Source organism: Siphateles boraxobius, unplaced genomic scaffold (assembly GCF_051911475.1).
Source record: "Siphateles boraxobius isolate OS27281-9 unplaced genomic scaffold, OSU_SipBor_1 64, whole genome shotgun sequence".
In the NCBI taxonomy this organism is placed as follows: domain Eukaryota; kingdom Metazoa; phylum Chordata; class Actinopteri; order Cypriniformes; family Leuciscidae; genus Siphateles; species Siphateles boraxobius.
The window spans coordinates 68,757-87,872 of record NW_027509191.1 but is presented as its reverse complement, the minus strand read 5'-3'; the positions used below and the strand labels follow the sequence as shown (position 1 = coordinate 87,872).

At 50.3% G+C, this 19,116-nt stretch overlaps 2 protein-coding genes across 2 annotated transcripts; both read left to right on the top strand.

Annotated features, from left to right (window-relative positions):
- LOC143720386 (uncharacterized) lies at nucleotides 1-3,415 on the top strand. The gene is made up of 7 exons (XM_077209873.1): nucleotides 1-306; nucleotides 415-1,213; nucleotides 1,318-1,542; nucleotides 1,637-1,902; nucleotides 1,991-2,247; nucleotides 2,326-2,574; nucleotides 2,664-3,415. The coding sequence occupies exons 1-7, from the start codon at nucleotides 1-3 to the stop codon at nucleotides 3,328-3,330; spliced, it is 2,769 nt and encodes a 922-aa protein (XP_077065988.1). The 3' UTR covers nucleotides 3,331-3,415.
- Nucleotides 3,416-15,698: 12,283 nt separating this feature from the next.
- Nucleotides 15,699-19,113, top strand: LOC143720385 (uncharacterized). Its single transcript, XM_077209872.1, has 7 exons — nucleotides 15,699-16,004; nucleotides 16,113-16,911; nucleotides 17,016-17,240; nucleotides 17,335-17,600; nucleotides 17,689-17,945; nucleotides 18,024-18,272; nucleotides 18,362-19,113. The coding sequence occupies exons 1-7, from the start codon at nucleotides 15,699-15,701 to the stop codon at nucleotides 19,026-19,028; spliced, it is 2,769 nt and encodes a 922-aa protein (XP_077065987.1). The 3' UTR covers nucleotides 19,029-19,113.
- Nucleotides 19,114-19,116: the final 3 nt, after the last annotated feature.

Sequence of the window (19,116 nt, the reverse complement as noted above, 5' to 3'; positions counted from 1 at the left end):
ATGCATGTGGCAAAGTTGATGAGGGAGCGATCTCTCGGCAACAGCGTCTCTATGCTGTATCACAAGCTGTGTGAACAGCATAGTGAGGAATGGATGGAGAGGTCCCTGCAATATCTCTCTGTGTGTCACCGGTTCCATGGCACCACCACACAGCCCATCTCACCTCCACCACCCAAGCCGCCTGTACCAACCGCCAAGTGGCTCCTCTCTGTCCACGCAGAGGATATCCGGTCCCGGTATGGTGAGCTCAAAGCCAGGGTCACCTCTGTCTTTGGGTCCATCCTGAAGATGGCCTCCACAAAAAAGGTAACATATTAATCAAATATTAGTTTCAAAGGCCCAAATGTGTATATACAGGTGTAGATAAAAAATTCGTAGGTTATCTGTACTGAATTTTCTGTTTTCCAACAACAGGTGGCCAAAAAACTGGCAGGAGCTGCAGCTGGGACCGCAGCCTGGGTCACCAATGTGGGCAATGAGCACGGACAGGTCCTCATGTCTGTGCTCACCTCACACGAGGGTCAGGGACTGCTGCCCATGACCACAGGCCTGGTGAAGAGGTACGAGGCGGCTGGTGTCGCTCCCCCCACGCTCCTTTATGTGGACAGAGACTGCTGCTCTTCTGTGGGCACATCCAGAGCAGGTGCCATGTTCAGCGGCTGGAGTGATGTGGTGGTACGTCTCGATGTGTGGCACTTCATGCGGCGCTTCGCCGCTGGTCTGCACACTGACAGCCACCCGCTCTACGGTCTGTTCATGGCGAAGCTCTCTGCCTGCATTTTCGTCTGGGACGAGGGAGATGTGGCTCTGCTGAGGGAGGCCAAAATGAGGGAGCTAGAGCAACAGCATGGCATCAGAGGCCTCACTGATGACCAGCTAACCAGCAGGCTCACCTCCAGACAGTTGGCGCTGCACTGTCGACGCTGCACACGTGGCGTGGAGGAGACAGAGCAGCTAATCTGTACGTTGCTGGAGGCCTTCAAGGACGCCAGGGAAACCATGGGCATCCCCTTGGTGGACCAGGAGAGGATGGACGTCATATGGGACACGCAAAGACGCCATCTTCCCTGCATCCAGGACCCCCCTGGTGTGCAGCTGTACACCCAGACAGGAAGTATGACAAGGGGAGGGCTCACACTTCCTGTCTACCGCTGCGCTAGGGGTTTCACTTCCCTGGAGTCCTTCCACAACCACCTCAACCGCTTCATACCCGGTGAGATTACACACATCCACCTCAATGTTTTTTTTTGTGATTGTCTGTTTTTATCTCTTTTGTAATTATAAATTAGTGTTAATGTTTCCTTTTTTTTTTATCAGGAACGAGCGCTAACCTGGAAAATTTCCAGGCTTATCTGCTTGAGGGTTTGGAGCGGTGGAACGAGGACCGCGCTGCTGCTGCTGCTGCTGCTACCGTAATGGATGAGGGCCCGTCGTCCCTGCGCTGCTACAGTGCCTCGCTCCAGCACAGCCTCAATGAGCTCAGTCAGCGTCTTCTTGGCTGTAGTCTTGTACAAGACCATTCAAAGCCAGGACAGTACACGGGTATGTGTCTATAATGCCATGCTTTGTTGTTTTCTTTGTAATGCACAGGTGTCGGTTTTAAAACCTTGTTTTCAATTTAATTTTGTTTTGTCAGGCGAGCTCATCGGGGTGGAGTACCTGTGCTCGCAGCAGTCCTGGGAGTTCAGGGAGGACTTTGGGCGGGACCCAGATGCCCCAGATAGAATCCCAGATGACCTAGGGGAGGCAGAAGATGAGGGATTTGGGGATGAGGCAGAGGAGCAGGACCACACCATCTCCCCTCTTTCCTTAGTGTCCACCCAGGAAGCTGTACGCTTGTCTCAGGATTCAGCCTCACCCTCTCAGTCCTCCCAGGACCTGCCTCCTGAGCCCCAAGAAGATGTATGTATGCATGCAGGCATCCCTTGCCATGCCATCATATGGAGGACTTTTTTTATCCATCCACTAATTTCTTCTTTCTTCTTGTTAGGTGTGCAGAGGACCAGACGGGACACCAGGTTTTGACAGAGTGGTGGACCTGGCCAGGTACCTCGTCGAGCTGAGAGAAAAGCCTTGTGTCTCAGATAGGGAAGCCACTGACATTGTTCGGCTGTGGGACAGACTGCCGGACAGTGACAAAAAAGGTGTTTCCTATCCGACGAGACACAAGGGGAGACTCTTACAAGGCAGGTTTAAGGCCACCCACTCCAAAACCTCCACCTGTCATGGAAAGGAGACCCTGAAGCGGTAAGTTAAATATTTGCACACAGAGCTTTAATAATGTAAATGACTATATGCTTTATAATTCCCTATTTTATTTTACAGGTGTGTGCTGGGGCAGGGGTCGGGCCCTGCGCAATGGCCCAATATTAGTCGAATTGTAGAGGCAGTATGTCTGGAGCTTTCCTCCATTCATCCAGCGGGGAAGGTGAAGTGGGGAGTTTCATTGAACCGCTGGGCTGCCGTTCTACACGACTACCAGGCCATACGGAGGCTGGTGGGGAACTGCCCAGCACTGAGGGGACGGGCAAGGATTCAGCTGTTTGAGGTCAATCAGCGGACGCTTTCTGTCTGGTAAGTAGTTTCTTTTTAAAGCCAGCTATAAAAGGAATTTTACAATTCTCATATTCTGTTCATCCTATTAATTGTGCCATTTTAAACAGGTACAACAACTACTGGAAGAAGCTGGAAGCAGACGTGCTGGCTCTGAGTGTGCCCTTGCCTCAGATCCGCATGGTGTCTAACACCCTTCTTCCTGTAGCCAAACAGAAGACGTCAGTGCCCGCTGCACCTCAATCAGCACTCAATCAGCGACATCCTCCCCCCGCATCAGCACCCGCCCTGTCTGCTCCACCGCCAGCGTCTCTCTCTGCTCCACCGCCGGCGTCACTCTCTGCTCCACCGGTAGCATCGCTCTCTGCTCCACCGCCGGCGTCACTCTCTGCTCCACCGGTAGCATCGCTCTCTGCTCCACCGCTGGCGTCACTCTCTGCTCCACCGGTAGCATCTCTCTCTGCTCCACCGCCGGCGTCACTCTCTGCTCCACCGGTAGCATCGCTCTCTGCTCCACTGCCGGCGTCACTCTCTGCTCCATCTTTGAGCAGAACAACTTTGTGGAGGAAGAGAAAGGCAGAAGAGTTTTTAGCCCAGAAGCAAGGGCTGCCCCCTCCACAGCAACGTGAAAGAAAAGATTACACATGCAGTCGATGTGGGCAGCCCAGAAAAAAAGAGTTTGGGCACACCAGGGTGGGCAGCTTCTTCTTCTGTGCCACAGCAGAGGGAAAGACTGTAGAAGAGTGGCTGCAGGAGAGGAGAAATGCTTCACTGTAAATAGTTATTTGTGTAAATATTGTAAATGTCCTGTTTCTTATTATTAAGGAATATTTAATTGCATTTAATAAAGAGCATGTAATTATTCCAAAGTGATTGTTCTTTATTTCAAAAGGTTTATCTGCCTTCATAACGGTCATATAAATTGTCCTTAATAATGATTATTTATTTTAGAACATTTAACGATTGTTCTTTTATTTGAGAACATTTATGTGCCCTCAATAAATGCCATGTTAATATATATCAAAACCTAATTTAGGGTTTACCTGCCTTCATGAGTCATGTAAATTTCCCTAAATTATAGTTTTTTACTTTTGCACATTTATTTGCCCTCATAAAAACCACGAAACAGTCCTTCTTTATTTCAGAATGCTTCTCTGTTAAAATAGGCCATGTCTGACCTATATATATAATTAATATATGTACGTATGTATTATTACATTTATACATATTTGTTGTACTTGTACAGATTTTAATTAAACAAAGGGTATATAGGGATCCCACAGTTAAGGCCATGTTAATAGTCTTAAATGCTTGTTCTTTATTTTAGAACACTTATTTTCTCCCATGAGGGTCATTAAACAGTCATAAAAGACTGTTCTTTATTTTAGAATGTTAATCTGCCTTCACAAAGGCCATGTTAACAGTCCTTAATGACATTTATAGAACATTTATTTGTCTTCATGAAGATCATGCTAATTGTCTTGCCCATTTATTTTATTTGTGGAGCTTTTTTATGTATTTAAATTATGCATTAGCATTCTATTATACCATGGTCTGGGTGAGTACTCGATTCTGGCTGCAGGATGTCCGTTAAAAAGTGACAGAGGACACCTAGTAAAGGAGTTCTGGTGAATCTGACTGTTTACCGTTCGAAATTAATAAATAAATGCGCTGGCTACATCAGCTGTGAGTAACCATGTTTACAATTTAAAAAAACCAGGGGGGTATAAAACAGAGTCAGACAAAGATGGAGAGACTCAAGAAGAAGTGACAACATGTAGAATGCAACAGGACGTCTCTGAATGGTTAGTTGATGAATTTATGTTTCTGATGTGGAGTTAACTATCTTCAATTAGCATAATTCTGTCATGATAATCTATAAATCGCTCCTATAGGAACTGTTGTGAGATGCACACAGAGTGACTTTTTATTGCATGTGAAAAGAAGGATGCTAAAGTTTGAGCTGACTCACAAATGTTCTTCTTATAAAACAACTTTTCCTCTTCTCAACATGGACTGCGTGTCCCGGGGGCGGGGTTTATGTACATTTTAGGGTTGCTGATGTCACTAACCTGGGAGGAATGTCGTGTAGTCCCTACCAGCCGTTTGTTGTAGTCCTTTTCTTTAAAAGCAAATAACTCCCTTTGCTTTGAACTTTGAGCATTGTAACTTTGCAGATGTTGTTTATGCTCAAACAGCAACATTTCACAGTTAGAAAAGTGAAATCGTGTTTTACCACCCCTTTAAGCATCAGAGCAGACACATGGCATTACTGTTCTGTGCAGAGATGCCACAGCATCCAGTTTGGCAAGTACCAGGGTCAAACTTTCCGTTGGCTCCTGGAGAACGACGTGGGCTACACCACGCAGTTGGTTGCCAGCCACCAGCGGGAGCGGGAGAAAAGTGCCTCCGACAGCCCCCTTATGGCCAACAAGGACGCACTCGCCCGGTACTCGTGCGCCCACCCTGCTTTTGCTGAGCAGCTGCGTTACCACCGGGTGCACGAGGAGGCCCGGGCTCGCGCCACTCAGCCCGGGTGTGAGGGCGAGGCGCTTGTTGGCTTTGGGGACTACAAGGAGGCCACCCTGAAGGACCTGTACGACTCCAAGGAGAAGCAGCACCAGAAGTAAGTCCTGTTGTGGTGAAGGGCAGTGAACTGTCGACAGGGTGCTGTGACTTGTTGATATGCGTGTTAATCTTTGATCATTGTCTTGCAGCTTTGTCAAGTGGCTACGGCGGAAGACACCGCAGCCTGGGACCTCGATGGACGCCGCCAGGAAGTACATCCTGGGCCGAGACAAGGAGCGGTCGGCAGAGGTGGCTGCTACCCCCCCACCTCCCACCAGCAGCAGCAGCAGCAGCAGCAGCAGCACCCCCACCACCAGCAGTGGCCCCAGCAAGGCCGCTGCTTCCACCGCGCTGCCGCCGCGCAAGCCGATCGCTCCCATGTTCTCGGCCCTACTGGGAAGGCGTCCAATGGCCCCAGGTGAGCTGCAGGCCAAGGTCAGGAAGCTGATGACCACACCAGCACGGCCTGCAGTTCCAGGTAGATCTCTTTCTTTCTCTTTAACACAACAGTGGTTCAGTGTACAGGATTAACTAACCATTGCCCTCCCACCCCACAGCGGTGTCTACATCCGTCAGAGACCAGTGCCCCTCGGTTCCGCCGCCGCCCCCCCCCCCCACAGAGGTGACGGACGAGGATCTGGTCCAGATGGCCACTGACTTAGAAACGGGTAACTGGCACCACACTGGACACGTCACACTGTAACATTTGCCCTCAATATATATTCTTCTGGCGGTATTTTTGTATTAACTGTAATGGTTTCATTTACTGGTCTCTACAGCTGATGCTTGAAGACCAAAGGTAGGTTTGGCAGGTAATGTAGCCGTCTTTGTCGGTGGTAGATGTGTAGAACGTAGTGGCAATGTAGATTTGCTTAACCACCTTCACATGTCTACTTCCCTTGGCCCTGCTGCATCTCTTGACATTCACCTTGTAGCACTAAACCATCTGCCCCATCACTGGCATGCTGTACGTCATCTAATTACTTGCATTCTGCACGTCATCTAATCACTGGCATGCTGCACGTCATTAACACTCAGACTCACTTAGTCTTGCCTGCCTGTGTGTTGCCCCATGACTATCATTGTGCTGATGCCATTTTGTTGTGTGTGAATGTGTCTGAAGCTCACGTACAGGTCCTTCAGACTCTCCCGCTGGTGGTGAGGCCTCCATCTCCACCTCCTCCGGCGTTGTCCTCCATCCCTCCCCCACCGCCACCACCTCGAGTTGCGGCTGCTCCACCTACGCTCGCGGTTCCGGCTCGGGCTCCGGCGTTGACCAGGGAGGAGCCCCGTCGCGTCTCCGTGGAGGAGACGCCATCTGGGGAGGCCACCCTGGCACCAGCGCCGGAGAAGAGGAAGAGGAAGGAGAGGAAAGTGGAGCAGCCCGCAACGCCCACTCCTGCTTCGGCTGAGGTACAAACACAAACACAGACACACACACACACACACACACACACACACACCGTGCCCGTACTCATGGACGGCACAACTCAGTGAAGTTGACTGTCAAACTGCATGCAGCACCTCCTCTCAGCCTCCTTACAGTGTGTTTGTTTGTGTTGTTTTTTTCCCTCACAGTCCCGGTTGCCTGAGAGCTGGCGGACAGCTCTCACCGTGGAAGAGCAGGAGTGGATCGGCCGGGAGCTGTTCAAGACAGACAGCGAGGGGAGGACCAAACTCACCACAGACCTCAAGCTGTGGTGGGACCCCCCTCAGCCCCGGCCGAGTTACACTCAGCCATCCGCCTCACCAGCTGCCTTCTTCGCGTGTCGGCTGTTCCTCTGGACGCCCCTGCGTCTGTGGGGCGTCCGGCCGACATGCTGTAATAGGGCCCTCACCAAGTGTGGGCTCTACAGGACCATCCGGAGGGTCCTGGACATCGACGGCTGGTACTTGATGGCCACCGAGTACCTGGAGTGCCGTCGGTGTAAGAGGAAGGTAGCTGCCTGGTCGCAGGAGGTCGTGGGTCAGCTGGGAGAGGGGCATCGCGCCCTCTTCCCGGCAATCCTCACCTACAAGTAAGTAGCTGTCTGAACACTGTCACAGTATGTCTGTTTGTGGCGCCCTCTTCCCGGCAATCCTCACCTACAAGTAAGTAGCTGTCTGACCACTGTCACAGTGTGTCTGTGTGTTGCGCCCTCTTGCCGGCAATCCTCACCTACAAGTAAGTACCTGTCTGAACACTGTCACAGTGTGTCTGTGTGTGGCTCTTCTGTAACACATGATGTGCTCCTCTCTGTAGGCTCGCCTGCGACCGGCGGGTAATCATCCAGCTGCGTGAGCGTACTCGGGGGAACAGCGCCACGCAGCTGTACAAAAAACTCTGTGAGGCACACACAGAGGCCTGGATGCGGCGGTCCATACACTACCTCAGCGTCATGGAGCCCTTCACGTCGCGAGGTGTCGTGCGCATGTGCACCCCACCACCAAAACCGCCACCCGTGCCCCAGTACGCGTGGCTGTTAATGGTGTACTGCCACGACATCCTCTCCCGCCTGGAGGACGTGAAGGCCCGGGTCACCTCCGTCTTCGGAACGGTCTTGAAGATGGATTCGACCAAGAAGGTAAATGTGGTGCTATGTATGTATAAATATATATGTATATAAATGTGGTGCGGAGTATCACGCTCTGGCTATGTGCGTGCAGCCTTACTGAGATGCTTTATTCTTTCAAACAGGTGACCCGGAAGCTCGCCGGTGCTGCCGCCCAGACCGCAGCGTGGGCAACGAACGTCGGCAACGAGCACGGACAGGTGCTCATGTCCGTGCTCACGGACGCCGAGGGTGCCGGCCTGTTGTCCATGGCTGCGGGGTTAATGCGGCGGTATCGGGACGCTGGGGTGGAGCCGCCTCAGCTCCTCTACGTCGACCGGGACTGTTGTTCGTCCCACGGGGGATCCAAGACAGCTGACATGTTCGGGAAGTGGGACAAGCTGGTGGTCCGGCTGGACATCTGGCACCTGATGCGGCGGTTCGCGTCAGGTGCGTTGTGGCAAAAACAATAATTAAACAAACAGCATCACAGTAAGAGACATCATGGTTCCATAACTTGATGTAACATGCATTTTTCCATAACAGGTGTCACCACCGAGAGCCACCAGCTGTATAAACCCTTCCTGCAGCAGCTGTCTTCGTGCATCTTCCTGTGGGACCCAGAGGACGCAGCCCGGTTGCTCAAGGCGAAGAAGAGGATGCTTGAGGCGCAGGGGATGACCTTCTCGTCCGACGCCGGAGTGTGGAGGCACGTCAGCCGCAAGAATATGGCTCTCCATTGCCGTCGCCGCACGCGTGGAGCGGCGGAGACGGAGCGGCTGATCGGTGACCTCCTGGAAACCTTCGGCGGTGCCAACGGACGAGACACCATGGGGATTTCCCTGCTGGACCAAGACCGCATCCAGAAGATCTGGACGGAGCAGCGGCGCCACCTCCATTGCATCCAGGACCCGCCGGGCGTGGAGCTGTACACTGAGACCGGCAGGGTGACCAAGGGGGGGATCAGCCTGCCGGTGTACCGTTGTGCACGAGGCTCCACGTCCCTGGAGTCGTTCCACCTGCATCTCAACCGCTTCATTCCAGGTATGTTTCACATGCTTCACTGTCATGTCAATCTTTCACTGTCATCGACTCGCTGTCATTCACATTGTGTGCACTGAATAAACTGCTAAACAGATCTGTGTTCCTCCTCAGGAGAAAGTGCCAATCCCTGGCACTTCCAGGCATTTCTCCTGGAGGGGTTGACGCGGTGGAACGCCGACAGGGCGGCGTCCGTGGCACAGGAGGGACGGCCGCTGCTCCGCTCCTACAATGGCCCCCTGCAGCACTCCCTTGACCAGCTCAGCCAAAGGGTGCTTGGCACGAGTGTGGTCAAGGATTACACCAAGCCCAGGGAGTACACGGGTAAGAACACTCAAGCCACCGCGCTTACACGTGTCCACACTGAATGATATTTGTACCAGACTGACTGATGCGATTTGTGTTGTTGTACTTCAGGGGAACTCATCGGCATCGAGTACCTGTACTCCCAGACGGGCAGAGTGCTGCAGGACGTCAGCTTGGACCCTGACATTCCGGACGCGGGGGGGGACGTTCCCCAACTCGTCGAGGATGACGAGCTCGCCGACGGCCCGCAGGAGGTGGAGGACCTCACCCTGCACGTGCCTGGCGAGTTCCCAGCTCCTCAGACGGACCCGCGGTCAGGGCGACCGGCTGACGCACCCGCGCCCGAGCCATCCAGTCCGACCGGTGCCCCCGAGCCCGCACCCCACTCCCCCGGCCGGTCCTCGCCAGAGCCTCAGCAGGCTGCTGAGGTAAGCACGCCATCTCTTTGTGGTCTGCGACTGCAGTGCATCTCGCATCACCAAAAACTGCGCTCGCTCTGTTCCATCCACCTGACTTATTGTTTTCCATCTCTTCTTGTGTGTCTGCAGGACTACAGAGGACCGGATGACCAGCCGGGGTACCTGGCCGTGGTCCAGTTGGCCACGGCCTTGGTGGGGTTGCGTCACGACCCGGCCTTGTCAGAGGGGAGGGTAGACGAGCTTATCAGGCTCTACGAGGCCCTGTCACCGTACGACAGGGCCCGAGTGGTTTACCCTCCCCGCTACAGGGACAGGCCAGCTCAGGGGCGCTTCATGGCAGCCAAGCCAAGCCGCCCCAGTATACCTGGTGTGGAAAGCTTGAGACGGTAAGGCTACGCTTCCATCATACATTTCCCTGGTGTACAAACAAGCTGCTTTATGTAATGTTGCCCATTATCATGCTCATATCTGTCATTGTTTTTGTCCATTGTCCACAGCTGCCTGGTCGGAGAGACCTCTGGACCTGCCAGCAGTCCCAGCGCAAGCCGGCTGGTAGAGGCAGTATGCACCCAGCTCTGCCGCTTGATCCCCTCGGGCAGCCGTGCGCGCGGTGCCCGGAGGTCGCGGTGGGACAGCATACTGCTTCGGTACCAGCACATCCGGGACCTTGTGCTGGGCCACCAGAGGCTGATGGCTCGGGCGCCCATACAGCTCTTTGAGCTGAACGCCAGGACCCTCTCGCTGTGGTATGTTTGATGCTTTTGATGTTATGGTAATGACATGCTTGAATGGCATGCTCTCAAAATTGTACATGTAACTAAAACACTACGTTGAAATCCGTTTTCAGGTTCACCAGGATGCAGCGGGAGAAGGAGAGGACTGTGCTAGCTTCAGGCGTTGCAGCAGAGGGACGACCACCAGCGGCAGCGGCAGCGGGTTCGGCGCCGTGCCCAGCAACAGCGGTGGATCGTTCTCCGGCAGCAGCAACAGGCCAGGCGAGGACAGCAGCGCCAAGGGCGGCGGGACCTCTGGCAGCAGCACCGGCCGTGGCAGCACCGGTGCCTGTTCTGCCAGCGCCAGTGCGCCCACTGGCGCCTTTACCGCCTGCCCCCTCAGCTGTTGTCCTGGCCATACCACCGGCTGCTGCAGCTGCAACAGGACCTTTTCCGGCAACACAGCCTCTCTTTCTGGACCTCTCACTGCCCCAGCAGAGTGTGAGGGTGCTCCCCATCCCAACGCTCCCTCGGACAACGCCAGCCCCACACGTCCTCCCTCTGCCGCTGGCCGCCGCACATCACGCCGGCCCTCGGCTGCCTGCACCACCTCCTGCTCCCCCTCCTCAGCCTCGCTCTGCGTACAAAACTGAATGGCTGAGGAGGAAGAGGGCTGAGCAGAGGGCAGCGGCAGGAACAGTCGTCGCTGCCCGGGCCGGCGTGCCACAAGAACAAAAGTGCAGGAGATGCGGCCAGCCAAAGCGGAGGGAGACCGGACACACCCGCTACGGCAATGTACATTTTTGCTCTGCCGCCGCAGCGGGTAAGAGTGTGGAGGACTGGCTGAGGGAGATGAAGGACCAGGGTCGAGCCCCGGACTGATTTCGCATTCTCGCTGGGGCAGGTGTATATAGTTGTTTCAGTGTTTGTTTGTTTGTTTTTTAAAGACATTGACTTTACCCTCCACAAGGACCGGGACCTTGCCGCGGTGTGGAGGCTTCCTACAAACACCGGTCCACACCTGCCACAACTTTTCTACAGCAAAAAAAACATTGTGTATCCCATTCACACCTGTATAACATTGCCATGCCTTTGTACTATTCTGATTCTTTGCACTGACAAGTTACATAGGCCTATACTGTGTGTGTATGCTGCCTATCATATGGCTTAAGAAAAAGAAAAGAAAACATTGTCTGTCCCATTCACACCTGTATAACACATTCACACCTGTATAACACATTGTCATGCATTTGTGCTGTTCTGATTTTATGCGCTGACAAGTTATATAGGCCTTTTGGACATGTGGGTATGTTCAATAATGTGGTCACTGTCTTTGGAGTTACGTCCAGTTGCCACTGGCTCTGTTGCCGCCGCGTTGGTACTTCACACTGTATGCTGCTGCATTATTTATCCATGCATGTCTGTAATGAGCCCTTATACTATGCGTCTGTCTGCTGTGATTGATGTGGTTTAAAATAAGAGGAATGAAGCCTTGTGCCACTGTTCTGCATCAATACCACTGTTCTGCATCTCGCCCCAGAACATTTATGCCATGTGTCTGCTCTGATGCTCTATTTGTATTATTATTATCATCATCATCATCATCAAAATCATCATGTTTTATTGTATTGTAGTTTGAAATAAATAATCTATTTCACACTGTAGTCTACTGCTGCTGTGTTTGGTGTTTTCTGCATCTATACATCATCATCATCAACAACAACTACAACAACAACAACAACTACTGATATTTAATTGATATTTTTTTTACTGAAGAAAAAGGTGAAACGAATAATACACGGCATGTAACTTTTATTTATACATTGAAATAAAATTATTGACATAATATAAATGTAATATAATGTTTAACATAACAAATTTTTATATATATGCAGAAAAAGGTGAAACAATATAAATACAATATATCTATGCAGAAAAGGGTGAAACAATATAAAAAGGGGAAACAATATGAATACAGTATATTATTTAACATAAACAATATAAATACAATATAATGTTTAACACAACAGATTTTAATATCTATGCAGAAAAAGGTGAAACAAATAACGCACGGCATGTTACTTTTATGTATACACATGAAATAGGCATAATATGAATATAATAGTGTGTAATATAATGTTTAATATTTGTGCTTCGGTCGGGATTCGATCCTACGCTTTGATGGTGTCTCGTTTGTACCGCGTTTGTGCGACTGGGCATGCGCGAAGGCACTAATGCGCATGCGCGAAAACAGAGAAGAACGATGGCGAAGCTTTAGCATCCCCACCGCGCATTTTTCTCTGTTTTTGCGCATGCCCAGTAGCGCCTTTGCGCATGCCCAGTTGTACAATATATATATATGTATATATGTCAATCTCAAGTGCAATGCCAATTGCAACCTCACTCACTCACTTACTCACATCAATTATTCATATTAGCAATATTTGCTAAGTATATGGCAGTTTGTGATGTTTCAGAGACGTTCGTTCCAGAGACGTTGTTCGACGGTGCCTTTATCTGTGATGACGGACATTCGAATAAAGGGTGGGAATCATCAGTCAAAGAGTCCAATCTTTCTTAAACCAGGCAGCTACATATGGCAGTTTGTGATGTTTCAGAGACGTTCGTTCCTCCCCTAGGCGGTTCCTCCCATTGGCCGGGAGCCCTGCCTCGGCTCCTATTGGCCGAGGCCTCGTCGCCGGCGCCAACGTCGACTCCGACGTCATTCACTCGATTCACTCTGTCTGAATCACTAATTGCCCCGAAATAACCGGAAATAACCATCTTTTGCTGTTTTACTCCATTTAAAACAATATTTAACACAAACGTTTTTTTAAAAACGCTGCAATTTTCTGCACACGGATCATTTTTTAGCCTTTTTGCTCTCTTTTTTTGTGGGTTTTTCTACCCTGTATTTTTTCGTTGAGCACGTAAGTAAGCATATTTCTTTCCCTTTCTCTTGTTTTATCTGTATTGTATTTTTAAAAGAGGCACATAATAAGCCTTTTATCAAAGTGTACTGCATGCAGAAGAGGCGGGTGAAAAAAAATTGGGGTGATGCCGAGTCGTTACGTTGGAATGACGTTTGACCCGCCTAAACCTTATAATTCTGTATAAAAAGTACAGTTTCATTCATGATTTTCATCGACACCCAGTAAAGTGCAGGTTTTCTTTCTTTTAACTATGTGCAATGCATGCAGAAGTGGCGTGAGAAAAACAATGGGCTAATATATCGAGCAGTTCATAAGCAGCTGACGTAAAACATATAATTCTGTATAAAATGTACAGTTTCATTCATGATTTTCATCGACGCCAGTAAATCCACTTTTTTTTCTCTCAAAAATATAATGTATGCAGACTTCTTCTGATGAGCGTTCGTTTGACCCTTTACTCACTTTATGTCAGTTTTATGATCCGAATAATCAACAACTATGGAAAAAGAAAACGAAATTCGTTTAAAATTATAAAAATATATAACTAAAAAGAAAAAAATTAGTACTAATGCCACTGATTTAAAATTTTCCATGAATATTTATTGTGTATGGGGGTTTTCAGTGGGGGTTTTCATTGTTTGCATTGCTTTACTGTTGCAGAATGGAAAGCACACCCAACCTGCGTGTGGAGGCTGGAGAGCTGGTGCTTAGGCCTTCTAAGCAGGCAGCCACCGTAGAGAAAGTCCAGAGAGAGGGCACGTTACCTGGCTGTGAGGGTGACTGTCTGGTGGGCTTTGGGGTCCACAAGAAGAGCACCTACAAGGAGCTCTATGAGGCTAAGGACAGGGAGAGGAAAAGGTAATATGTGCTTCTGCTTGCTTGTTATTGTATTGCTGTTTTGTATTTATTTTACTCTTATCATGTAAACTATTGTGTTTCTTATGTAGTTATGTGGAGTTCATCCGGCACAAGGGCACCAATACAGGCAGCAAGATGGACGCCCTGAAAAAGTACATCTTGCTGAGGGACCAGCAAAGGGAAAAAAAGTCATCCTCTGCATCCCAGCCTGCTGTCCCGCACCCTTCACGCCTGACTTCTCCTCCTCCCACCCAAAGCTCCCATTCCCAGCCAGCCACAGCACACAGTGAGTTTTTAGATCTATAAGTGGTGTAATTCTATGCACGTTCTAATGGAATTATGAATAACATTGTAATTTTTCTGCCCTCAGAGCCAACAGATGAAGATCTGCTGGCTTCAGCCATGGAGGTGGAGCCACAGTGTGAGTGTTTTGTTTTCTTTTGTGTGTAGAAAAAGCATGCTCACCTGATCTTATGTGATCACTAATACATTTCCTAACATCATATGGTATTGTTATGTAACCATAAATGTCTTCAAATTATTAAATCATTAGTACTAATTACAAAATTAAAATGATGTGTTCTTCACAGTACTTACACCAGCACCACCACCTTCAGCGCCGATCCGCTCACCTCGCTTGGAGCAAAGAGCCGCTCAAAGGCTGGTGTCAGCGGCTTCTGAGGTACAGTTTTCACACCAGAAGTTTGCACATATATATATATATATATATATATATATATATATATATATTATTATTAATTTACTCATTTTGTTTTTATTCATACATGACATATTTTTGTGTTCCTATAGGTTGTTCTCCCTGAGGCCTGGAAGCACTCCCTTCCAAAAGAACAACACGAGTGGATCGGCCGCTCCCTCTTCCGACGCCAGGGTGGAAGGGCAGCGCTGACAGATAACCTGCAGATGTGGTGGTACCCTCCCCAGCCTCGTCTGCAGTATCATCAGCCTCCAGCATCGCCGGACGTGTTCTTCACCTGGCCGCTGTGTTTGTGGATGCCCTACAGAATGTGGTCCTACAAGCTGATCTGCAGCTCGCCAGACTGCAGACGGTCTGGTCGGCGACTGACATCATGTGGGCTCTACAAGACAGTGAGGCGGGTGCTGAATTTACACGGCTGGTATTTTCTGGCAACAGAGTACCTGGAGTGTCAGCGCTGCCACAAGAAGCTCGCCGCGTGGTCCTATGACGTCCTGGACCAGCTGGATCCGGCTCACCGCAGGATGTTCCCAGCTATCCTCACTTACCGGTGAGTCATGAGAAAATTATTCTTACTGCAGGTGCAATTACCTACTAACATGTTACACCGTTAACTAGGATGTAATGGTAATAATGTAACTTAAATTACTTAAAAATAATATTTTTCTTAGTACTTTTAAAATTAATTACATGTAATAATTTGTACACAAAACAAGCTTCTGTAGTTTTTCCCCACGACACTGTGTCTGCCAGTCAAGGTTCTATACAGAATGTGTGAACGACCCACCCCCATTGATCTTTGCTTGACCTTTCAAAGGTGTCAAGCTCAGAACAATAACATTCCAACACCTTGAGACACCTAGCCTGACAGCTGAGGTTCTATTCAAGATGTGTTAACGGCCCCCCATTGAGCCTTGCTTGACCTTCGATAGATGTCAGTCTTAAAACAATATCAAAGTCTGTACAGTTTTTTTATCTTTTTGTATGGGAAACATCGCACCTTTCCTCTGCTCTGGAAAAGATAACACTTTAAAGGAACTTTAATAAACTCTTGTGATATGCATGTGGCAAAGTTGATGAGGGAGCGATCTCTCGGCAACAGCGTCTCTATGCTGTATCACAAGCTGTGTGAACAGCATAGTGAGGAATGGATGGAGAGGTCCCTGCAATATCTCTCTGTGTGTCACCGGTTCCATGGCACCACCACACAGCCCATCTCACCTCCACCACCCAAGCCGCCTGTACCAACCGCCAAGTGGCTCCTCTCTGTCCACGCAGAGGATATCCGGTCCCGGTATGGTGAGCTCAAAGCCAGGGTCACCTCTGTCTTTGGGTCCATCCTGAAGATGGCCTCCACAAAAAAGGTAACATATTAATCAAATATTAGTTTCAAAGGCCCAAATGTGTATATACAGGTGTAGATAAAAAATTCGTAGGTTATCTGTACTGAATTTTCTGTTTTCCAACAACAGGTGGCCAAAAAACTGGCAGGAGCTGCAGCTGGGACCGCAGCCTGGGTCACCAATGTGGGCAATGAGCACGGACAGGTCCTCATGTCTGTGCTCACCTCACACGAGGGTCAGGGACTGCTGCCCATGACCACAGGCCTGGTGAAGAGGTACGAGGCGGCTGGTGTCGCTCCCCCCACGCTCCTTTATGTGGACAGAGACTGCTGCTCTTCTGTGGGCACATCCAGAGCAGGTGCCATGTTCAGCGGCTGGAGTGATGTGGTGGTACGTCTCGATGTGTGGCACTTCATGCGGCGCTTCGCCGCTGGTCTGCACACTGACAGCCACCCGCTCTACGGTCTGTTCATGGCGAAGCTCTCTGCCTGCATTTTCGTCTGGGACGAGGGAGATGTGGCTCTGCTGAGGGAGGCCAAAATGAGGGAGCTAGAGCAACAGCATGGCATCAGAGGCCTCACTGATGACCAGCTAACCAGCAGGCTCACCTCCAGACAGTTGGCGCTGCACTGTCGACGCTGCACACGTGGCGTGGAGGAGACAGAGCAGCTAATCTGTACGTTGCTGGAGGCCTTCAAGGACGCCAGGGAAACCATGGGCATCCCCTTGGTGGACCAGGAGAGGATGGACGTCATATGGGACACGCAAAGACGCCATCTTCCCTGCATCCAGGACCCCCCTGGTGTGCAGCTGTACACCCAGACAGGAAGTATGACAAGGGGAGGGCTCACACTTCCTGTCTACCGCTGCGCTAGGGGTTTCACTTCCCTGGAGTCCTTCCACAACCACCTCAACCGCTTCATACCCGGTGAGATTACACACATCCACCTCAATGTTTTTTTTTGTGATTGTCTGTTTTTATCTCTTTTGTAATTATAAATTAGTGTTAATGTTTCCTTTTTTTTTTATCAGGAACGAGCGCTAACCTGGAAAATTTCCAGGCTTATCTGCTTGAGGGTTTGGAGCGGTGGAACGAGGACCGCGCTGCTGCTGCTGCTGCTGCTACCGTAATGGATGAGGGCCCGTCGTCCCTGCGCTGCTACAGTGCCTCGCTCCAGCACAGCCTCAATGAGCTCAGTCAGCGTCTTCTTGGCTGTAGTCTTGTACAAGACCATTCAAAGCCAGGACAGTACACGGGTATGTGTCTATAATGCCATGCTTTGTTGTTTTCTTTGTAATGCACAGGTGTCGGTTTTAAAACCTTGTTTTCAATTTAATTTTGTTTTGTCAGGCGAGCTCATCGGGGTGGAGTACCTGTGCTCGCAGCAGTCCTGGGAGTTCAGGGAGGACTTTGGGCGGGACCCAGATGCCCCAGATAGAATCCCAGATGACCTAGGGGAGGCAGAAGATGAGGGATTTGGGGATGAGGCAGAGGAGCAGGACCACACCATCTCCCCTCTTTCCTTAGTGTCCACCCAGGAAGCTGTACGCTTGTCTCAGGATTCAGCCTCACCCTCTCAGTCCTCCCAGGACCTGCCTCCTGAGCCCCAAGAAGATGTATGTATGCATGCAGGCATCCCTTGCCATGCCATCATATGGAGGACTTTTTTTATCCATCCACTAATTTCTTCTTTCTTCTTGTTAGGTGTGCAGAGGACCAGACGGGACACCAGGTTTTGACAGAGTGGTGGACCTGGCCAGGTACCTCGTCGAGCTGAGAGAAAAGCCTTGTGTCTCAGATAGGGAAGCCACTGACATTGTTCGGCTGTGGGACAGACTGCCGGACAGTGACAAAAAAGGTGTTTCCTATCCGACGAGACACAAGGGGAGACTCTTACAAGGCAGGTTTAAGGCCACCCACTCCAAAACCTCCACCTGTCATGGAAAGGAGACCCTGAAGCGGTAAGTTAAATATTTGCACACAGAGCTTTAATAATGTAAATGACTATATGCTTTATAATTCCCTATTTTATTTTACAGGTGTGTGCTGGGGCAGGGGTCGGGCCCTGCGCAATGGCCCAATATTAGTCGAATTGTAGAGGCAGTATGTCTGGAGCTTTCCTCCATTCATCCAGCGGGGAAGGTGAAGTGGGGAGTTTCATTGAACCGCTGGGCTGCCGTTCTACACGACTACCAGGCCATACGGAGGCTGGTGGGGAACTGCCCAGCACTGAGGGGACGGGCAAGGATTCAGCTGTTTGAGGTCAATCAGCGGACGCTTTCTGTCTGGTAAGTAGTTTCTTTTTAAAGCCAGCTATAAAAGGAATTTTACAATTCTCATATTCTGTTCATCCTATTAATTGTGCCATTTTAAACAGGTACAACAACTACTGGAAGAAGCTGGAAGCAGACGTGCTGGCTCTGAGTGTGCCCTTGCCTCAGATCCGCATGGTGTCTAACACCCTTCTTCCTGTAGCCAAACAGAAGACGTCAGTGCCCGCTGCACCTCAATCAGCACTCAATCAGCGACATCCTCCCCCCGCATCAGCACCCGCCCTGTCTGCTCCACCGCCAGCGTCTCTCTCTGCTCCACCGCCGGCGTCACTCTCTGCTCCACCGGTAGCATCGCTCTCTGCTCCACCGCCGGCGTCACTCTCTGCTCCACCGGTAGCATCGCTCTCTGCTCCACCGCTGGCGTCACTCTCTGCTCCACCGGTAGCATCTCTCTCTGCTCCACCGCCGGCGTCACTCTCTGCTCCACCGGTAGCATCGCTCTCTGCTCCACTGCCGGCGTCACTCTCTGCTCCATCTTTGAGCAGAACAACTTTGTGGAGGAAGAGAAAGGCAGAAGAGTTTTTAGCCCAGAAGCAAGGGCTGCCCCCTCCACAGCAACGTGAAAGAAAAGATTACACATGCAGTCGATGTGGGCAGCCCAGAAAAAAAGAGTTTGGGCACACCAGGGTGGGCAGCTTCTTCTTCTGTGCCACAGCAGAGGGAAAGACTGTAGAAGAGTGGCTGCAGGAGAGGAGAAATGCTTCACTGTAAATAGTTATTTGTGTAAATATTGTAAATGTCCTGTTTCTTATTATTAAGGAATATTTAATTGCATTTAATAAAGAGCATGTAATTATTC